This window comes from Tricharina praecox (assembly GCF_024521635.1).
Source record: "Tricharina praecox strain CBS 144465 chromosome Unknown BZA05scaffold_24, whole genome shotgun sequence".
Taxonomy (NCBI): domain Eukaryota; kingdom Fungi; phylum Ascomycota; class Pezizomycetes; order Pezizales; family Pyronemataceae; genus Tricharina; species Tricharina praecox.
In genome coordinates, this window is record NW_026250426.1 from 32,401 (window position 1) to 50,002 (window position 17,602).

The 17,602-nt window shown below is 53.4% G+C and overlaps 4 protein-coding genes across 4 annotated transcripts; 3 read left to right on the forward strand and 1 right to left on the reverse strand.

Moving 5' to 3' along the window:
* Nucleotides 1-412: 412 nt before the first annotated feature.
* On the forward strand, nt 413-1,823 carry BZA05DRAFT_341869 (regulator of chromosome condensation 1/beta-lactamase-inhibitor protein II; the record flags this gene model as incomplete). The annotated part of the gene is made up of 2 exons (XM_051481013.1): nt 413-874; nt 960-1,823. Coding segments are annotated over 2 exons (1,326 nt in total), but the record flags the coding sequence as incomplete, so codon positions are not given.
* Nucleotides 1,824-2,955: 1,132 nt separating this feature from the next.
* BZA05DRAFT_406770 (uncharacterized protein) lies at nt 2,956-6,010 on the reverse strand. Its single transcript, XM_051484552.1, has 7 exons — nt 5,434-6,010; nt 5,211-5,366; nt 4,583-5,154; nt 4,348-4,524; nt 4,248-4,280; nt 3,683-4,183; nt 2,956-3,630 (listed from the first exon to the last, which is right to left on the reverse strand). Exons 1-7 carry the CDS (start codon nt 5,672-5,674, stop codon nt 3,343-3,345), a joined length of 1,968 nt encoding a protein of 655 aa, XP_051336675.1. The 5' UTR covers nt 5,675-6,010; the 3' UTR covers nt 2,956-3,342.
* Nucleotides 6,011-8,521: 2,511 nt separating this feature from the next.
* BZA05DRAFT_406775 (PI31 proteasome regulator N-terminal-domain-containing protein) lies at nt 8,522-10,358 on the forward strand. The gene is made up of 4 exons (XM_051484553.1): nt 8,522-8,844; nt 8,910-9,729; nt 9,793-10,161; nt 10,250-10,358. Exons 1-3 carry the CDS (start codon nt 8,670-8,672, stop codon nt 9,956-9,958), a joined length of 1,161 nt encoding a protein of 386 aa, XP_051336676.1. The 5' UTR covers nt 8,522-8,669; the 3' UTR covers nt 9,959-10,161; nt 10,250-10,358.
* Nucleotides 10,359-11,400: 1,042 nt separating this feature from the next.
* Nucleotides 11,401-12,078, forward strand: BZA05DRAFT_357422 (heat shock protein 9/12-domain-containing protein). Its single transcript, XM_051481432.1, has 3 exons — nt 11,401-11,451; nt 11,533-11,659; nt 11,718-12,078. Exons 1-3 carry the CDS (start codon nt 11,439-11,441, stop codon nt 11,887-11,889), a joined length of 312 nt encoding a protein of 103 aa, XP_051336677.1. The 5' UTR covers nt 11,401-11,438; the 3' UTR covers nt 11,890-12,078.
* Nucleotides 12,079-17,602: the final 5,524 nt, after the last annotated feature.

Genomic DNA, 17,602 nt, shown 5'->3' on the forward strand with positions numbered 1-17,602 from the left:
GAAAAAGACGAGCGCGACTGCAACCACGGCGACGCGCAAGGGTCGCGCTGCAACCAAAACGGAAACCGAGAAGACCACCACCACGACTAAATCCACTGCCGCCGTCGCAAAGCCAAAGAAGACTGCCGCCGCTCCGAGAAAGGTCGCGAAACCCAAAGCTGCTACTTTCGCGCCAGAAGTCACTCCTCCGCCATCGGCGCGTGAGAGTTCCCGTCTCAAGGAAAAGACCCCCGAGAACATCGAGCCCCCGACTAAGAAGGCACGCGCTTCGCCAAAAGCTAAGTCTCCGGCCAAGCCAAAAGCCGCTGTGACCAAAGCCGCGCCGAAAGGCGCTGCGCCCAAAGCCGCTCCCAAAGCTGCTCCCAAGCCCGCTTCCAAAGCCGCGCCGAAGGCCAAAGTTGCTAAGCCTGTGCCGATTCTCACCGCCGTTCCGAGCGACCGTGTGAACGTGTTCGCGTGCGGAACTGGAGAGTACGGTGAACTCGGTCTCGGTCCGTCGCCAAAGGCAAAGACTGTGGGAAGGCCTAGATTGAATGCGCTGCTACCAATCGACTCCGTTGGCGTCGTCGCTGTCGCTTACGGTGGCATGCACGGAATGGTCTTGACCCATGACGGCAAGGTCTACACGTGGGGAGTGAACGACTTGGGTGCTCTGGGCAGAATCACCAAGGCGAAAGACGAGAAACTCAAGGATGCCGATGCCGACTCCATCGATAGTGACGATGAAGATGAGGTACCACTCAACGAGGACGAGAGTACGCCAAAGATGGTCGAGTTTCCCGAGGGAACTGTCATCACGAGGATTGCCGCTGGAGACAGTCTTTCGCTCGCGGTCACCAACACGGGTCAAGTGTATGGTTGGGGTACCTTCAGGGTGAGTCCACTTCTATTCCCCCGGAGGAATTGCTTGCTTTGCTTCTTTTCTTTCTTTCTTTTTCTCCATGCTGACCTTTTTCTAGTCTAACGACGGTGTTTTGGGCTTCTCCGAACATGTCCGCATCCAGCAGACTCCCGCGCTCGTCGACAATCTCAAGAACATCATCAATGTTGTTTGCGGCAACGACCATGCTCTCGCTCTCGATGTCAAGGGCAAGGCTTGGGCGTGGGGCAACGGACAACAGAACCAGCTCGGTCGTCGTGTCGTTGAGCGCACGCGCATGAACGGTCTTAGGCCCCGCGAGCTCGGTATCCCCCGCAAGAAGGTCAAGTCGATCCACTCTGGTTCGTTCCACTCCTTCGCCATCACGACCGATGGTTTGGTCTATTCTTGGGGCTTGAATTCGTTCGCCCAGTGCGGTATCTACGAGGAGGCCAAGGACGACACGACGACTCTGGTTGTTCCTGTCCCGACGCGCGTGCGTGCCCTCGACGACAAGGATGTCATCCAGGTAGAGGGAGGTGACCGTCACTCGATCGCTCTCACCAGCAAGGGAGAGCTTCTGGCCTGGGGACGCATGGATGCTCACCAGGTCGGAATCGACCACGAGAAGCTCCCCGTCGAGGATGTCATCCTTGACGTTTCCGGAAAGCCCCGCTGCCTCATCGTCCCACACAAGGTCTGCGATGGAGTCTTTGACTTCATCGCGTCCGGGTCCAACCACAGCATCGCTCTCGCCAGGGAGGATGGCTCGGCGTACTCGTGGGGCTTTGGGGACCTCTTCCAGTGCGGGCAGGGGCCCAGCGGGGTGGATGTCGCCGTCCCGACCAAGATCGAGAACACCGCTACCAAAGGTGTTCGCATGACTGGCGCCGCTTGCGGTGGCCAAGTCACGGTCCTTGCTGGTCTTCCTGCTCCTTCCTCTGGGGCGCCGAACGGTGTTTAAAGACATCCGTAAGGTTGTCTTAGAGGGGGGGTCGGGAGGATCGGGTGGTCGGGCGGGGGGCGGAAGAGGGGTGGAAGAGGGGGGAGGAGATATTACTGATGACACGAGCGGGAAGGCTCGTTGTCTTTTTTTTTTCTTTTCTGTTTTTTTAGTTTTTTTTTCAAAATTCTTACTTTTTTCTTTTTTCTTTGTCTTTCGTTCTTTTTCCTAGTCTGGAGCGGGGGTTTTATTGGTCATTTCCTATCATCCAGTGGTGAGGGGAGAGAAGGGGAGGAGGGGGGGGAGTGGGCGAAGGAGAGGCTGGGAGGGGATCCATCGGAGTTTTGTTTTTTGAGATTCGATTCGAGGGGCATATTTGTTTTTTTCTTTCAAGTTTGTACCATAGACATCCTCTCCCTCTCCGGTATCGACTCCATTGTGTATTGTCCTCTTGTGGTCCTGGTCCTTAATCTCACATTTTTGGTTTTGCTCAAACTATTATGGTTTCGGGGGGTCAAAAGATCGTTCTTTGTGGAAACCTCTAAGTGCGAGTGATATCGCGTAGATGGCTCTAGAAGAAACCATTGTTGTACGATGCGGACTGGTATCTATTAGAGCCTACCACTACCTAGCAAACGAGCGAACCAAGCGTATATACTCCTCCGGGACCGGCTGCGAAGGGTCCAAGCCGGCTCGAGCCGGTTCAAGTCGATTCCTGCTGCTCCGGAGCGCAAGATTCGGATCTTGTAGTAGTCGGAGCACAGCATCTCGATTCTGCGTGTGGCACAACTCACAACTCACAACTCACAGTCTCGGGCCGACCTGTCCCCCCGGTAATATCGAGCACACTCTGGAGCTATGTGGGCGGGTCCTTCGTACATACATAGAACCAGCAGATGGTGCGGAACGGAGGGTCATGATCTTCTCGTTCTTTGCGTGGCCGGGGTCGAGTAGCCATACCCAGCGTGGGATGGATACGGGAAATAATATGCTGTTTACCCAGTTTCTTACACGTTGCCAAACGTTGAGTTCTTGCATAGTGAATACTCTTGTACATTCTTGTGCCTATCAGAAAGTGTATTCCAGGTCTAACGGCGGAAATACTAGTAGACACTCTACCCCCTTCCTCCTCCCTCCCTCCTTCCTCCAGCCATGCCCCACGGCCCACCCACCAGATTGTACATATATCGAGAACTAATAACTGTAGAACATAGAAATACAACCCACCTGAACCCTTTGGATAGGTAGATAGAGATAAAAGAAAGAGCAACAGGTATTTAGTCAATACAGAAAAAAAAGCAGCCAAAGCTTTGGCAAAGCATATAGTAGCCCCGCAAACAAACAAACAAACACGCCGACCGAAACGCCTTCCAAAGGAGTCAGAAAGAAAAGAAAAGAAAAGAAAAAAATACGTATCATAGAGTAGGAAGGAGATGGTCAGAAGAAAAAAAAAGAATAAGGGTGAAATTGCGCCAGTAAAAACCAATACCAAACGAAGTGAAAAGCCAAAATAATATTGCAAACCAACACAGCCCGTATCTCACTGTCCTACTTTTTTCTTCTTGGCATCATCTTCCGCCTTGCCGTAGTCGAGGGGCAACAACTCTAAGTTCCGCAGCTCCCACAGTATTCGAACTCGCGCGTGATGGATATCCTGGCTAGGGTAATTTGGGATCCCACCCCGCGAGATGACCTCCATGGTCTTCAACACGAAGACGCCGCAGTCGTTGGTGTTGGCCTGCTGCGGATAGTCGGGCATCTCGTAATTCTCCCATTCGTCCAGGTTGACCTGTCCCCGAGTTTCGTTGTGGAGATAATACCGCAGAACCTATTACATTGGTTAGTGATGGAGACGGGAGGAGGGAATGGGTGGGATATACATTGAAAGGTGCGTTAACACCATGGCGTCGCCGCATAGAATCGTAGTATTCGAACCGTTTGGCTGGTGGATTAATGGCCGCCAGGGTCCAATGATTATTATTTTCGATCATGGGGAAAATGATTAACGAGCACTCCAGAAGCTTCATCCCCCCGCAACCCCGTTTCGTCGCGAAGTTTTGGACCCTTAGGTAGCCGTTTGGTTCTCTCAACGAGTTGAAAAACCAATGGGTAAAGGTCATGACTCTAGGCTTTTCCCGTTCGAAGACAAGTCTGCAGTAATGGTTAATTGCGTCGTCATTCAGCCAACCTTGAAAGTTGTTTGAAACCACTCTCCAAAGAGCGGTAGTGGTGATTCCGATGAATTCGCGCGGGTCCATGAAGCACACCTGCTTGTAGACAACTTCCTTTTTCGCCAGGGCATCCGCTCTAATCCTAACGACTAATTTGCCGACTTCCTCCAGTTCTTTACCGCGTAGAGGCCTTATAACCTCCCGCTGCGCCTAGAAGTCCGGCAAATATACACGTCAGCATCAAAGACTTGAACACTTCAAAAAAGACACGAACCCTTCTCTTTTCTTCTATCCTTGCCAACTCTGCCTAGAAGTCCGCCATATAATACGTCAACACGTGTAAACTGCGGTGGTGGGCCCGGAAAGAAACGCACCTCTGCACGTTTTTGTTCCTCCTCTGCACGTATCCGTTCCACCTCGGCATCTATCTCCTGCTGTCTAACCCGAGCAGCGTCCAACGTTTGGAAGCCATTGGTTTCCGTTTGCAATTTACCGATAGTTGCTCCGAGGATCTCCTCTATTGCGCTACCTGCGTCTCTCGCTCGCTCAATCTACCGCCAACTGTGAGTAAATTACCCAAGGGATCAAGCCCGAACCCCATAAACATACCGCTCTGATAGTTCTAGCTTCCTTCTTCTTCTCAGGCTTCTTTACTCGAGATCCAAGCCTGTCCGACGGGCGCCGGGGCGTGGAATGGGGCGTCGAAAGCGGTATTCCCATAGTGGGTTTTCGTATCTGGCTTCTCCCAGGAGTTCCAGTCTGAAATGCTTGCTGTCGATTCCCCCGTATAGTTGTCTTAATGTCCTCAGCTTCTTCTCGGCGGATGAGAGCGCTTTCATATATCTGACTGGCATTCTTCCGTGGCCGCCTCTTGGGATTGAAGGGCTTCTCGGCCTGTCCGAACAGAAACGTAGTCACACCATCATGTTCGACCCTTGACATCTGTGTGAGTTTCTTTGAGAGCAAAGGTGTATGCGCCACCACCTTTCGCACAGGCGTTTCATCCTCGGAGGCAAGCGGCGACGGCAACTGATGGTGCGCAGGTAGTTTCTTTATTGATATCTCATCGGGTCCGGGGATCCCGATCTTTAGTCGCTCGGTATTGACCTGTGATGCGGCACCGCTATCATTGCCACCTGTTGCACGCTGAGTGGCAGTTTCGATGGTATCTTTATGCTTCGCTGTCAAGTGTCAGCGACGAACACGTTACAAACTGACCTGTAGGGATCGAACAAACCTTGGCCTTCTAAGACGCCCTCCTTCCCCTCTGTAACCGCCCCGTCCTTTACAGCTGCCTCGTCCCCTGTAGCTGTTTTATACTCTGATTCTGCCGACTGGTCGTCATCGCCATCGTCCGGTGCGGCCGTGGTACTTGTTGGCCGGCCAAGAGAAACTATAGCTCCGCCAACTTGGATTAGAAATGGGCACCCCCCATAGGGTAGGGGAAAGAGTTTGAATACCAAAGCTGAATATCCAGCTTAAACCGTCCACTGCTCGTCCCCAGAATCCAGTCCGCCGACGTATCGGCGCGCGTTCGGGAACGCAGTCTACTTCGTCGGCATCACTCATCTCGTCGTACGATCTTTTTCGCGAGCTCGTCGAAGACGCGACGGAGGTCGGGGAAGGGGCGCGCGCAAACTTTGGAGGTTGCGGTTGTGGCGATGGCGAGGAGTGTGGAGAGTCAATGGCTGCGGAATCCATCCTACGTATGAGGATGGTACCGTCCCAAGGCTATGTGGACGGTCGTTGTTGGCTTGTTTGTCGGAGGCGGCTGCGGTGCGCGGCGATGATTGCAGACGGTGGTTGTTGCGATGACGCGACAAGCGGTGGGTGCTTGGGCTAGACGTTATGTTGATTGAGCCACGCGCGTAGTCACCAGTCGAGCAGGAGAGATGCAATGCTATGCTGTGTAGACGGATCGATGGGGAGGGGTGGGTGTGGTGGTAGGGGTGGTAGGGATGGTCGCAGACGGGTAGGGATGTGGAGGAAGGAAGAATGGAAGAGTCGAGGATTCGTTCTTCAAGCTTGAAGAATATGAGGCTACTCGGCGAAGACAAGCTCTTGCTCTTTCTTCGCCTCGTTCTTGATTGCTGTGTATCCCTCACTGCTAGCTCTGTTTCTGGGCGACATCGAATTTTGAAGTTCGCGATAACTCACAACGAGCACAGACTGCCAAGCCCCCAGAGCCGCATTCGTTTCAGTGCGGCTTAGCTAAGCAAACGGTGAAATTGAGTGAATCACTGCAGGTTACGGGTGAGAATGCATGAACACTTCAACTGTTAGTATTTCGAAAAACTGAGCAAATAAAACTGTAACCCTGTTTGGATGGCACAAAAACTGAGAGAGAAAAACTGGAACTATGCGGCTCCGGCGATGAAACGGGAACTGACTCCTGGAGGTCAGTTTCTTCACCGCCACTCAGTACCGCATTTTAACTTCAACCATGGCCGGTGTCTTCACTGAGGCACGGGGAAGAGAAAAAAGCGGGGCTGCAATGTATCTACTATTAAAATTTCGGTGAACCCTATTATTCAGGCTTATGGCTGAGTATACTGAGAACTGCCAAACACTCCGTTCACCTCAAGATTTTCCGGAAACTGTAACTGAACAGTATTTGGTGTCCGGCGGGAAACTGAATTTGGCTCTAAAACTGGAACTGAAAAGTGAGCCTATATATCCGAACGGTCCTAAGTATTACGTCGGATATGGGCTGAAAATATTGAAACTTTTCCAGTGAAACGGCGGACGGGACTGGACTAATCCCCTCTAGATATGTAGAACACTACTTGTACCACCGTCAAGTGTGATTCCTCTCTCCAAGTGTTCACCTATGTCATCCAGCAGCAATCTAGCGGCTCAGATATTAGGTATTGTCTTCTGGTAGCATCCTGAGAATTTGCTGTAGTCATCGAAGAAGAGCAGAGCTTGATGTCGCCTCAAGCCAGCCTGCACTCCAATAATATTTCCCGCCGATGGTCCACTAGTTATTGATGTATTGTACAATAGCCACGTCGGCAATGCTCGGGTAAAGGCACATTCAACAGCAATAAGATCTACCATTACACTCGGCCATACGTACCCAAGTACCTAATGGTTTACGTAACTTCAACGAGTCGGCCGAGAAAGACGCGGCTACGCATGAAGGAGCTGCGGCTGCCAGTCGCGCATAGAAAAACTCAAAATCGATGATCGCGCCTCCAGACTACGAATAGATAGCGCAGCAAGTGCACTCCGATCATGTTAGGGAAGGGCAGAGCGAGTAATCACCAGAATGCCACCCCCCCGGCACTACCCAGCTACGAAACATTCCAGAGCTCAAAGCCGCAGTGCATTCCAAGCTGACTCGGTTCCGTTCTGTTGCGCTCCCTGGCATGTCTCTGCAGTTGGTGTTTGTTAGCACAGGATCTGACGGCTGATCCCCTCCCCACAGGGAAGCAGTGTAGGCGAGGCTGGCGAAGTATCGGGGCACCGTGATTGTGGTATGGATGGGTGTTACTGGTGCAGATATATCTGCACCAGTAACACCCATCCCTCGACCGGCGACGCAGAAAACCGTAAGCTTCATTACTGATGCCTACAAGCACATGTGGCTTATCTGGCTTATCTCCCACCGGATCGGCGTATTGCACCGACGAACTGGATAGTGCGGGGAGAGGCGGGAAGGGAGCTGGAAGCCCAGACCGAGTGATCACCCATGACCTGCAGAAGCGCTTGCTGAAACCACTGTCGCGCGCTTACGCTCAGAATCTCGCGGTGGGACACTCTGTAACTGTCAATCCTGCTTGTAATGGCCTAGTACGGGGTAGGCTGGAAGAGCAGTGCTCCGCGGAAGCTTGCATTGGGTAAGGCGTCCCGGAAACGGGTTGTCGGGTTTGGTTCGCGAATTCTTTGCAGTTGGCCACTCACGCCTGGATGTAGGATGGAATGTAGCGAGACGGCACACGATGTCATGTGTTGGCACTTACTCTACATCCATCCGGGCGAATGGGCTCCCTACACGGCGTACTAAGTGATTAGCTGGTGTCCGCGGAAGAGACGAAGACTGGAGGATCCTTACCGCCGGTATAATTAGGCTAGTATTAGGTATTCGCCTGCCAGGCCGGATGTGCTCTGGGCAGCCGAACCTAAAACACTGCTGACGGTCCTGGGAGACGTGGGACCCGAGCCAAGGGGGATTGATGTGCCACTGCGCACTTGGAGGAAGAGGCGATTCACGGTAGCAGTCCGTCTAGTAGCGTTGGAATCAGCGCGGTATGTACATACATTACTACCGGTACATGTCTACCTATCATCTATGTAAGTAAATAAGCTGCAAGCATCGTACAAGACATTCAAGTAAGCTCTTGGGTGCTATTCGCCGAATCCGCGATATCACTTGTGTCTGGGGCTGGTACATACATTTGTGCGTAGCTCTTCTATGGTATGTACAGGACTAGATTTTATTCGGATTGTGAGGTGGGTTAGTTCTTAAAGAATGCAATCCGTCATATGCTCGCAGAATCTTCACCGTCAGTGAGCGTTTGGCAGCTCATGGAGCACAAGTCGCGCTAATTCGCGGTTAACAAAGGCCGCTAATTAGGCGAGACGTTCGTGATGACAGCAACGGTTGCCCACAGGACTGTAGTCACCTTCCCCACAATAAACCGCCACTCATCACAAGCAACCACACCATCTCAACAAGCAACAGCCAGAAACAATGTCCATCAATCCATTCAGCCCTTCGACGATTCTGCGGCTGATATCCGAAAGCCTCCCGTCCGACGAGCAGCCGCAGCTCAAAAATCCCCAAGATGCCATCGCAATCTTCATCCACGCCTGCATGCTCACCGTGGGCTTCAGGTTGGTCGGGCTCAGTGAGGATGACCGGATATGTATGCATCCACCCGTCGCGGTGCCCCCTGTCTCGGGCCTATATGCTAACGTGGAGCTTCGTTAGCTTCGCCCTCCGACGAATCGGCGCCCCAGCCGTTGCCGTCGAACTGGAATTCGAGCAGTGGCAGTAGCTATGGCTTCCGATACTCGCACTCGCAGTCATCGATGGTATTTCTCGTTAAGATCAACCGGCTCGGCGGGAAGACCGTGATCATGGGTCTCGGACTGGGCGACGACAAGACCACCAGTTTCGATATAGTCACCAAAGATTTCACGAGCGAGAGCTTCTTCCCATACAGCAGCATCGGCAGCGAAGGAGATCAGCTGGAAATCCTTCAGGACGGATTCATTTCCACCAACAGGATGTCAGATCTCGCTATCCTCGTTAAGATCAACATTGTCCAGAAACTCGTGCCGGGAATAATTAAGCCGGGCTACGAGGAAGAGGCGGAGGAAACCAAGGGTGGTGGTGGTGGTGGCGGACAAGCTTCGCGTCAACAGCAGCAACCGCGCCCCCACCATGACGACGGCAATAATCCTCTACCCGTACCCCCGCCGTACGGAAGCCCATACGGCGGACTCCCGAGAGGCGGACCGCCACCTATCCCTGCAGGCGGCGAGCATATCCCCGGGTTTGACGATGAATACGGAATCTATCAGCCACCCAGAGGCAGAGGCGGATATGGATATCCTCCGGGGGGTAGGAATCCGCTCAGCATCGGAGCAGACGACTTGAACCCGCCTGGCCTGGGACCGAATCCCCCGATGGTGGGTCCTTTCTTCGGTGAAGGAAGCGGATCGAGCGGGATGCATCCAACGGGCGATCACCCGATATTTGGAGGTAATGGGGGAGGTAGAATGGGAATGAGAGGAGGATATGGACGGTACGTGCCTTGACTCTGACTTTCAATATTCCGGACAAACCGCTGACCTGTGTCCAACCTTAGGGGGCCACCGGGCTCGCGTTACGATCCGATTGGCCCAGGAGACGAGCAGCCGATGGGAGGATTGAGAGGCCCTCGAGGACCGGGTGGACCTGGGGGTGGTCCCGGATTCGGGGGGAGCGGGCCGCACAATCCGTTCTCCAGCTACGGAAGTGGGGATTTCATGTGATGGAACCGCGTTTCTTGCTTTCATGTATGCTTCTCATTCTTTGGGTTCATATGATGGCGTCGTGTCTCATCACCTTCTTTTGTGCTTCCTCTCTTCCGGTTCTGGTTGTCCCTCATGAAATGACGACGCTTCGTTGCGATCTTGCGATCTTGCGTTCTCTCGGTCCCATAATGATCTGTGATGAAACATCGAACACGGAATAGCCTGCGATTACACAGTTAGCTACGTACTACCAGCGAGCACTCTAGAGCCACTATATCTGCAGTGCGGTCACTGGAGCCAGTAGTGTTACCAATATTAGATTATTGCGGCATACCAAGACGTCGATCCAAGAGTCCGGGCCCCGGAGACAGACATCACTCTTCTGCATCCCGTTCCCGGGTAGACTTAGTGCTGGGCGTGCGGCCGAGGTTGAAGCTGCGCAACCCATCGCCGGAGCCTTGTGGGGGGCGGCTACGTCATGGCAAGGATGATCTACACAACGGCGATGGTTCAACTTCCATGTGATAAGCTCCGTATGTATGTACGAGCGGATATCCATACGATGTACTTGGTATGTAGAGTGGGTACTTTACTCTACAGACCGCAATCTAGGTACTCTACGTCGATCATGGATTCTCCAGGCACCGTGTCACCGTGCAGAGCACTTTCTCGATTTTCCCAGTTTCGAGATGCCCCCGTGTCCCGCCATGGGGTTGTTGAATCACGCGACGCTGATTGCGATCGCAGAGGACGCTGGTGGGGGATGATGCAAGGGCCCATCGATGTTCCCCTCCATGTCCTGAGAGGATGGATTGACGATTCGTCCTTGTCACGGAGATGTGATCCGCACAGGTTTGGGAGCAGTGGCGGACGCACGCAAGCCCCAGCGTGCTTCGCTCCACCCTACTCTACTCCGGGTACTAGTAAACACGCTCATGCAGAACTTGCTAGATACAGTAGCGGATTGTGGGGTTGCGGTTACGGGCGGCTTGCATTTCTTTGTGCCCGCCTTGCTGTGGTGGTGTTGCTGCCTTGATGTGGCGCCGTCCCAGGCCAAACTGGGCTTAGCGGCTATGTCGTAACCACCCATCTAAAGCATGGCGCCGCACTCGCGGCGAGCAAACAGTGACGTTTCGATGACGATGACGATGATCATCGTCGTCGAAGCAGCAACAGCAGCAGCAACAGCGGCAGCAACAGCAACAGCAGCAGCAGCAGCAGCAGCAGCAGCAGCAGCAGCAGCAGCAGCAGCAGCAGCAGCAGCAGCAGCAGCAGCAGCAGCAAGCAGCACGCGAAACGTTGAAGCTAGAGCCCTAAAAATTTGGCCGATCTCCCACTCACCGAGTCCGGACGTACACCATCTATAAAACCCTTCTACTTCCCCCCTCCACCGCTTCTTTCTCATCCACTCAACACACACTTGCACCTTCACATCCTCACAATCTCAAACAACAACACCTTCCCCAAACAAAAACTACCTCCAAACAACTCAATCAACATGTCTGATCTCGGTTCGTTCTTTCCTTCCAATCTTCTTCCTTCCGGTCTAGTCCGATCGATCAGCTTGCTAATCACTCCATCTTCATCTATAGGCCGCCAGTCCATGACCGACAAGGCTTCGTCTGCCCTCAAGCCTGACTCCCAGAAGTCGACCACCGAACACATCGGTGACAAGGCCGCCGGCACCTACGACCGTGTTGCTGACACTCTCCAGCCTCAGTACGCTCTCCGCACACTCCTTACTTCACCACTACTGTTGCTAACCCATTCCTCCCAGGTCGGAGAAGTCCACTACCCAGAAGGCCGGTGACCACCTCCGCAGCGGTTCCGACGAGACCAAGGACCAGTCCAAGAGCGTCGCTCAGACCGTTTCCGACACCGTCTCCAACGCCGCTCAGGCCGTCAAGGATACCGTGTCTGGCAACACTGGCAGCAACAAGGAATTGTAAATGGGGGTTCATCATGACGACCACCAGATATGATTTGATGGCGTAAATGGGTGTTCTTGTTTCTTCTACTTGTGCTTTTTTTTGCTTTTTTTCTTGCTCTGATTACATGACGGAGATGGGACAATTGGGATTCGCATCGGATGAAATAGCTAGACGAGAATTTGGGAATTGAATCGATTGGGTCCTGGCAAACTTGTGTTCTCAAAACGATACGTGACAAATTGTGGGATTCCTCAAGCTGCATCACTTCGACCCCCGCGATCTTTTCCCACCTATTCCACGCTTGGCTCACCATCTCCATCGATCAGCTCGCTTCCTCATCGACCCTTCCAAACATGAGGGTCGGTAGTCAATCGATCCCCACCTTTTTTCTTCCAGAAAACAGTACGTAACATGGCTTTCCCCACCGGCAGTTGAGCGATCTCTGAAACGATTCGAACTCATGTGGACGATCAGGTCTAGAGCCGCATCGGTAATCTCGATAGAGTACGCCGCAGCAGTGTGCAGAATCTAAATGTCTCAGCCCACGGAAGTGGATGGCGTACAATACATCATACAGCGTCTTCAGCCAACAGGAACATGCATGACGCTTGAATTCAGCAGGTATTTTTCCTGTAAAAACAGCTTACGACCGTATGATTGGAGAGGCAGATACTTCACATACTCACCTACCGTACCTATTCTGCAGCAATTGCGGTTCCTCGGCCTCCCGCGTAACGGAAACCGGTCACTAGTCAGCATTCGGCATACCTGATCGGGGGTTCCTTAACTACGGTAGGTACTTGCTTCTTGGACTGCGATAGAGCCGCTGCCTACTAGGTATTCCAGGGCAGTGTTCGCATCCTTTCCGGACCGAGACGGGGATGGGAACGGGGACGGCGGGTAGTATGGATCACATTGCATCACATTGCATCACATTGTATTGGGGCATTCGGTGGCTCGGGGTTCATCTGGCGGTGACTCAGTGTGGAATCTGATCTAGATGTGCGCTTCCAGGTTTCCCGCGGCGAGTAGGACTGTAGGACCGAGCTCCGGGCGATGGTCGGTCGGCCGTTGCCACAGTGTAGTTGCGGACTTGCGAGTCCAGGTACTATACGCAGTTGGTAGACTGTAGACTGTGGGCAAGCTGGTGCTGGGTACGGAGTGGTCGCTGGTGGGTATGTGCATTGTGGACAGTTTGAATAGTGCGGGTACTTGGCGGGATGCGAGAAGCGCTGCTGATCGGTCGGCCACTTCGTCCCGTCGTGGTGGTGGTGGTGGTGGTGGTGGTGGTGCTACCTATCACATCACCGAAGACGGCCCCTCCGCGTCAGCGTCTGTTGGGACCTCACCTCACCTCTGCCGCCAACAGACACCGAGGCACAATGCTTCCCGGCGGCCAATCGGTGATCGACTGGCTACATCTTATGTACCAGGTACTTGCCCGGGACGACGGATTGATTGCAATGTCTGAAGCGTGACTCCATGAGTGACCCGGTCCACCAGATGACCTGAAGGCTGGTAGGTACCGGCGGTCAAAGAGTGAGCGAGAACGCATGAATGCAGGCAGATCACGAATTCTTGCACGGGTTTTCCCGCCACTGCCGCTGCCGCCGCCGGGGAAGCCATCGATATCTCTCACTCGGTGGGCGTAGCTATGGCTGTATCGAGCGGAACCATAGGTGATTGGGCTTCGCCATGGTCTAGATAGGCTGCATGCGAAATAAACTGAAGATCTATCTCTCTCTCCCTCATAGGTGATTGGGTCGATGGGATATTAGCACATACATCTTGGGTCAATCATGAGAGGAGGCAGCGAAAGGAGGACTTGTCGGTGGGAGCAAACAGATGTGGTTGGTAGCGGTGGGCATCAACGTTGGCGGCCATGGCGGGGTCTTCTTCTCCTTTTTCTTCTTCGTCTTCTTCTCTGGATCATCATCTACAGAACAGACGATCAACCTCTACACCCTCTCTCTCCTTGTGTGTTCTCCTTCTCCTTCTCTCGACCCGCTTCCCGGCCAGGAAAGGCATTGACGAAAGAGCCCTCGCAAAAGACGTTCTCACTGATCTACCAGTTCAGCCCACGACCAACTACCGGCGGAGCGCAGGTGCGGAAGACGGTCACACATGACGAGACGGCGCGGCTGTGCCGTCCAGCGCACTCGCGCGTAACTATCCTCGTGCCGCCAGCAATTGGACAGGAAGCGCTGAACCTACCCGTGATTGGGCGATCCTGCACCCGAAATTCCAGCGATACTAGTAGTTATGCGTGCGAGTGCGGGGAACCCAACGACGAGTGGACAGCGGCGAACACCGCGGTGGCATACCTACGCATCGGCGCAGCTGGGCGGCATGAACGTATGCGCATGAATATATCACACAGGCCAGGCCTCAAAGTTTGAGACGGGGTTTCGACCTGGGGAGGCTGGGTGCTAGGTCGCCAACCATCAATGCAACATGCAGCTTCAACGAGCTGGTATGTACTTTGGATTTATCATTTTACTGCGGCCTTCCGGGCGAATCAGCACCAGCCGCGGTGAAGGAGACCTCGATCGATGAGGGACAGGGAAAGCACTCGTCTAGACTCCACCCCCGTTCAACCAACCAACCAACCGAAGAGGATATCGCAGATTCGTGACCGAGTCAATCGACCGATGATGAGCGCTGGTGTTGACACTTCCATCGAGAAGCAGGGCCGCATCCACCACTGGTGGGTGATGCTGCACGGTTGTTTTGGTGGAATACCTGGCTGCTTGAGTGAGTACGGGTGGGCTACGGGGAATTCTGCGAGGATACATACCAGTGCTCGGTCAGAGATCTGAGGAGTTGCGTTGGACGGTGGAAGCACTCTACGACTCTGGCGATGTCCTCCGCGGACATGTCAATATCTTTTGACCAGTGAGCTGGCCGGTAACGATTCGGCAGCGAAGAGGAGGAGGAGGAGGAGGAGGAGGAGGAGGAGGAGCAGAAGGCGGGAGCTACAGGTTACACAAAAGTGCCCTCCGGCAGCCCCCGATCGTCGAGACCAACGACAGGCCGGACCTCCCAGTGCTCCCGCCCCACGCCTCAAGTCTCGACGCCTAGTCTCGGACTGCGCACCCTGCGTGACATCTGACGTTGGGGACACCGGAGTACAGTACTCTACATATGAGGCGGACTATGCCAGTGCCAGTGCATGAATCACGGGAGCCCTCCCAAGTTCCAACTTCTACCCATGTAGCATGTACATACATAAATACATGGACGTGCGATAGTATGTGGGCCGAAGCACAAGTTCCCTCACCCCTCCTCCTCCTCTTCCTCCTTGCATCATCATCACCACCACGGTACCACCACCACCATCACCACCATCACCACCAATATCTACCCCCCTCCCAGAAGACTGCAGGGCCCTGGTCGTCGAGCAAATCTTCACTGTCCGCCCCCTTACACGTCGCGCGTAGATCAGCCGGTACCTACATACATGCCTATGGTAACTAAGTAAGTAGTAGTTATCCATAATACCTCTCCTCCAACCCGTAGTAGCCCAGCAACCGGCAATCAACAACCAGCAACCAGCAACCAGTATGTATCTAACGAAGCGTTTTCTGGCCGAGCAATTAAGTGCTTACATACCTACCGACGCACCCCCCGTTCCGCGTCCGACCTTCCGAGTCCGACCTTATGCAACGGTCACGAGGTGATGGGGACTATGGCGTTATGCTATCCCTCCCGCGGGCCCAAGGCATATGTAGGAGAAGATGATCCGCCACCAGGGCTTACATAAATTATGTAGCCTCCTGGGGGAAAATGAAAAAATGTGGAAGTGAAAGTGAAAAGTGAAGCGAAAGTGCGGATTGGGGGATGGCTGGCTGGATGGGTGGGTGATTCGTCGTGCTTCGCAGCGGTGAGGTCTTTAGGGAGTCCGGGTGGCATTATGGGATTCCCCAGGTCCAAACATAGGTATCATACGAACGATCGAATGGATAGCACCGACCAGTATTGGCACGTTACCTGACCTCTACCTACCCACCTGCATAGGTTACAGGTATCTGCTCTCAGTCGTAGATGATACATTCCACCAGTATGTAGGTCCTGATAGGTAAGTAAACCGCTGTCTAAGTAAACCGTCGTCCACAGAGTGGGTACGTGTAACCACCTGGTTACCAAACGAGTATCGAGTGTCGACTCTGCTTGTTCGTTTCTGTTTCTCCAGAGCTCCGGTGAGCCTCCATACCCAGAGTAATATACATCAGTCAGTCAGTACCCACCCAAGCAACTACCCAAGTACCCAAGTACCTACGCTACTTGCGCTTATGTACGGTAGAGTACGACGGTACGAGCCGAATCGTACGATTCGCAAAAAATCCGGATGATACAGTACCCTACCCTACATACCCTACCCAAACCGACCGACCAACCACCGACCAACCAACCGACCGACCGACCGACCGACCGACCGATCGACATATTTCGTTTTTAACCGCGGAGCGGCTATGTGTACTTGTACTCTACATATCCAAGTAAGAAGTAGCAAGCAACTTGCTTGGTGCTGGCTGGGTGGGGTGCGATCAACACTGTACCTAGTAGTAGTACTATAGTTACAGCGAAAGGGGGGGAGTGGGGGTTACTTTACTACTATATACTACTTGGTATACCGTATATACATACGGTAGGTACTCTGCTTACGACCACTTGTGGACCTGCGGTGGTGGAAACAAGTACTGGTACACTGTATTGTACATACCTTAACGGACAGGCTTAATTTAATGCCACCGTCTTCCCGAGGGCACGGTTGAGTATGGTACTTATGCATGCACGCATGCGTGGTAACGGTATTGTACTCTATGTACATCTATGTAGGTAAGTACTTGCTCACTGGAATAGGCTGGTACTTTAGGTAGGTAGGTGTCGCCATAAGGGCGGGTGTATAGGTTTCCTTCATTCATTCGTCAACGGTGCTGGTGCTGGTTATTTACTTATCATATGTTTTTTTTGGTTTTGGGTCCCAGAGCAGTGCGGATGTTGGTTCTTGGTCAGGACTCGGGAATCGGGATTCTAGAATATCATCGATAGGTAGGCGGATTAATTGTGCTTTGCTGTGCTGAGCTCTACCCCCCACCCCCCACCCCCCACCCCCCACCCCCAGATGCCCCAGACCTCCCCCAGACCTCCCCCAGGCTCCACGCTCCACCGGAGCGCAAGTGGGTGCTTACTTGGTTACCAGAGTTTAGTGGCTAGATAGTATCCTACTTCCCGGAGCACTAATTAGTCCCGTGCCTACAGAAGTACACAATTAAGTATGTATCTACTCGGCCCTGAGTAAGCTGGCGATCACCGTGCCGCGGCGGCACTGACAAAACTCATGCCGACCATGGACCATTATTCGCCTCGAGGCACGAATACCTAGCGCGCTTATCGGGAGGGTGGAGGGTAGAGGGTGGAGGGTGGTGGGTGTGAGGGAGCGGCTTTGCGACCATACCATATCATACCAGTGCCGAGCTCCGACCGTTTAGGAAGTTGCGCGTTTCCGTGGACCGTGGTATCCGGCAGAATTACCAATATATAGTTAATTACTTGGATACTTGTGCATACTTGTTAGTGTAGATATCGTGGATAGCGCTGTTTTCATCCATGGATCGCGAGGGAGGCGAGACCCGACTCTCGAGGGGGAGCCCATGGTGATCAGCGAGGATTAACTACCTGGAGGATTGGAGGATCAGAGGATCAGAATGGCGTGGTGGCGGCGCAGAGG

Bases quoted from the DNA above. Each gene is read 5' to 3' on its own strand.
- BZA05DRAFT_357422 (XM_051481432.1), top strand. The intron at 11,660-11,717 runs GTACGCTCTCCG...CATTCCTCCCAG, and splicing joins GCTGACACTCTCCAGCCTCA to GTCGGAGAAGTCCACTACCC.
- BZA05DRAFT_406770 (XM_051484552.1), bottom strand. From the start codon at position 5,674: ATGGATTCCGCAGCCATTGACTCTCCACACTCCTCGCCATCGCCACAA. The intron at 5,155-5,210 runs GTTTGTTCGATC...GACACTTGACAG, and splicing joins GGGCGTCTTAGAAGGCCAAG to CGAAGCATAAAGATACCATC. The intron at 4,184-4,247 runs GTTCGTGTCTTT...CCGGACTTCTAG, and splicing joins GGATAGAAGAAAAGAGAAGG to GCGCAGCGGGAGGTTATAAG.
- BZA05DRAFT_406775 (XM_051484553.1), top strand. From the start codon at position 8,670: ATGTCCATCAATCCATTCAGCCCTTCGACGATTCTGCGGCTGATATCC. The intron at 8,845-8,909 runs GTATGCATCCAC...GAGCTTCGTTAG, and splicing joins CAGTGAGGATGACCGGATAT to CTTCGCCCTCCGACGAATCG. The intron at 9,730-9,792 runs GTACGTGCCTTG...GTCCAACCTTAG, and splicing joins ATGAGAGGAGGATATGGACG to GGGGCCACCGGGCTCGCGTT.